This window comes from Penaeus japonicus, unplaced genomic scaffold (genome assembly GCF_977035675.1).
Source record: "Penaeus japonicus unplaced genomic scaffold, GWHDUDI00000001_assembly GWHDUDI00000020, whole genome shotgun sequence".
Lineage (NCBI taxonomy): Eukaryota > Metazoa > Arthropoda > Malacostraca > Decapoda > Penaeidae > Penaeus > Penaeus japonicus.
Window position 1 is genome coordinate 25806686 of NW_028234422.1, and position 2500 is coordinate 25809185.

The 2500-nt window shown below is 37.3% G+C and overlaps 1 protein-coding gene across 11 annotated transcripts in view; it reads right to left on the reverse strand.

The window, feature by feature from the left end:
* The window catches only part of kis (chromodomain helicase DNA binding protein kismet), a 69834-nt gene that overhangs the window by 16764 nt on the left and 50570 nt on the right, over positions 1 to 2500 (reverse strand). For all 11 annotated transcript variants that reach the window (XM_086548210.1, XM_086548205.1, XM_086548213.1 and 8 more), the window contains 2 exons: positions 868 to 1021; positions 601 to 725 (listed from right to left, as the gene is read on the reverse strand). In XM_086548210.1, coding sequence (XP_086404336.1) covers positions 601 to 725; positions 868 to 1021 — 279 coding nt within the window. The remainder of the gene's footprint in view (positions 1 to 600; positions 726 to 867; positions 1022 to 2500) is intronic.

Here is a 2500-nt window from a genome sequence, read left to right on the forward strand (position 1 = left end):
GCCAGCAACCCAAGAGACAATCCCTTCAGTTCAGCAAGAAAAATGTAGAGGTTAATTCAGGTCATAATGTGTAGGAAGCCTATGAAAGCGGTCTCACCAAACAAATGACATTAATAAAAATAATAATAATAATAATAATAATAATAAAAAAAAAAAACAATATATGTCTATATAAAAGAGGCTAGCACAATCCTTCTGAAGCATTAAAATATGGATGAAAAAAGGACAAGGATAATAAAAGATAAATATAAAGATGATGGAAGAGTGAGCAGGATTAGGCTGGGGGAGGGGGAGGGGAGAGGGGCAACTAGTCAACAGTTATACCTGTTGAGCAACCACACAAAAACTTGATGATCTACAAACCTCAGAACATTCAACTGACAAGTTATTGACCCCACTGATTCCTCCCCATTTCCATACATCAGTGCATATGCAGTGAAATACATACACTACAAGAGATATGATAAATCAGTTCTGAAATGAAGCTTCCCTACAGAAATAAGAAAATAAGATAGATACCACATAATTATAAAAAAAAAAAAAAAAAAAAAATCAAAGACTAGAAGAAGAAGGTGAAGTGTAAAGCAAATTGGTACTCACTTGGCTGCAGGCTTTTTCTTAGATGGTGTAGCACTCTTCACCTTGGGCTTCTTCTCGGACTTGGGCTTGGGGGTTGCACCAGCTGGTGTGGCTGCATTCAAAGGTAAACCAGTCACTGGGTTCACCTGCAACAGTTGTCTTGAATTAAATTTCTAATATTCTGCTAACTGATGATGTACCTTTTAAAAGATGTAAAAAAAAAAAATCCACAATTCTCCCTACCCACCCTCTCACAATCTGCACATGTCATGATACCGGAAGTATTACCTTTGTTGGGTCAAGAGGAGTGCCTGGAGGTGCAACTGCTGGATCCATTAGGGCAGCCGGTGGGGCACCTGTGCCCGTGTCAACAGGTAAGGGAGCTCCATCTGGCCCAGTTGGTGTGACAGCTTTCTTAGCACGTGACTTTCTCCCTGAAGGGCTGTAAGAAAATATAAACTAACTTTAGTCCTGTCACATATTTTAGCTTAAACCATGAAGAGGCAAGTTTCATTAAAGTTAAGAGAGAGACCAAAAGGAATGGGTATGAGGAGGAAGTATGGAATTAAACTGGGGGAAAGGTTGGGTGGGGTGGGGGAGGATGGAAATAAGGGATGGAGCAAATCAGAAAGGAGAGATAGAGGGTAAGTAGAGAGAGAGAGAGAGAGAGAGAGAGAGAGAGAGAGAGAGAGAGAGAGAGAGAGAGAGAGAGAGAGAGAGAGAGAGAGAGAGAGAGAGAGATTGTATTGCTAGTAAAACATATTTCTGTTAGTCCTAATTGTCCTAATGACAGTTACACTACCACACAGTACCACCAATACATTAACAATAACACACTTCCTTTTTGAATCTTCAAACTGGATCACAAAAGCACAGGTCCCCAGCACTACACCATGCAACTTTGCCTTCTACTTAGAGAAAAGATATTACAAATATCAGCATGTAAAACATACAACATATTTATAGAGATGACAGATTCATCCCTGAACTGCAATTCACTTTAAAAAATAACACACAAGGGAAAAAGTCCTTAATATTCTCTTTTGAGTTAGTGGGTTAAGTCAAAACCACTATATATACATGAGGCGACTGTTCTTTAAATTCCATATAATGATGGCAATGTTATTTCCAAACGGCATGTTGTTGTTGTTTTTACTTGGAAAAGCTGCCTTTGTAGTTCTACTAATGCAAAATCCTCTCACAGAAGCTAATCCAGATATCTAATATAAAACAATTTTGAAATTACAAGCCAATTTTTGAAATCTTCGAAACTTACAATCATGCACAGAATAAGCAATACAACTATTGCTTTTGGACCGAAATTACATACAAGTATAGATAAAGTACTGTCAGTTCTATTTGTTATTACATCAGGTATCAAAGTGTTTATACTTAATGTTGCATTTCATTTTAACTGATACTGCTTTCTACACTATTGGGCCTAGTTTTTGGAAAGATTAGAAGGAAGGGAAAGAAGTAAGGTTCGAAGGGAAGGGAGGAACATGAAGAGAGAGAGGGTGAAAATATGTCATAAATGAACTTTGCTGCATGAAGTTAGCGTCTGTACGTATATAAACAAAAGAAACTACTTTCAGAAACTAGTGCTGCTGTTAGACCTTTGCAATGGATAAGTTACTTCATATTCTAATGAGAATAGCAGATACAGGGATACTGTTTCTCATATAGATATATGGCAGCATTAAATGTGCAAATGAGTTATGATTCTACTTGCTTTAGCAGCATTATGACAAAATAAGAGGTAATGGTAGACAAAAGAGAAATGGAAGAAAAAAAAAGAAAAAAGGAAAAGAAATCAAACAAAGAGATGATAGACAAGAATGGCAAAACAAGTGTGATAACTGTCAAAGACATGACAGTTCCAAGACCCAATCAAGTAGAGGCGTTTGGTTAAATGCAAAAG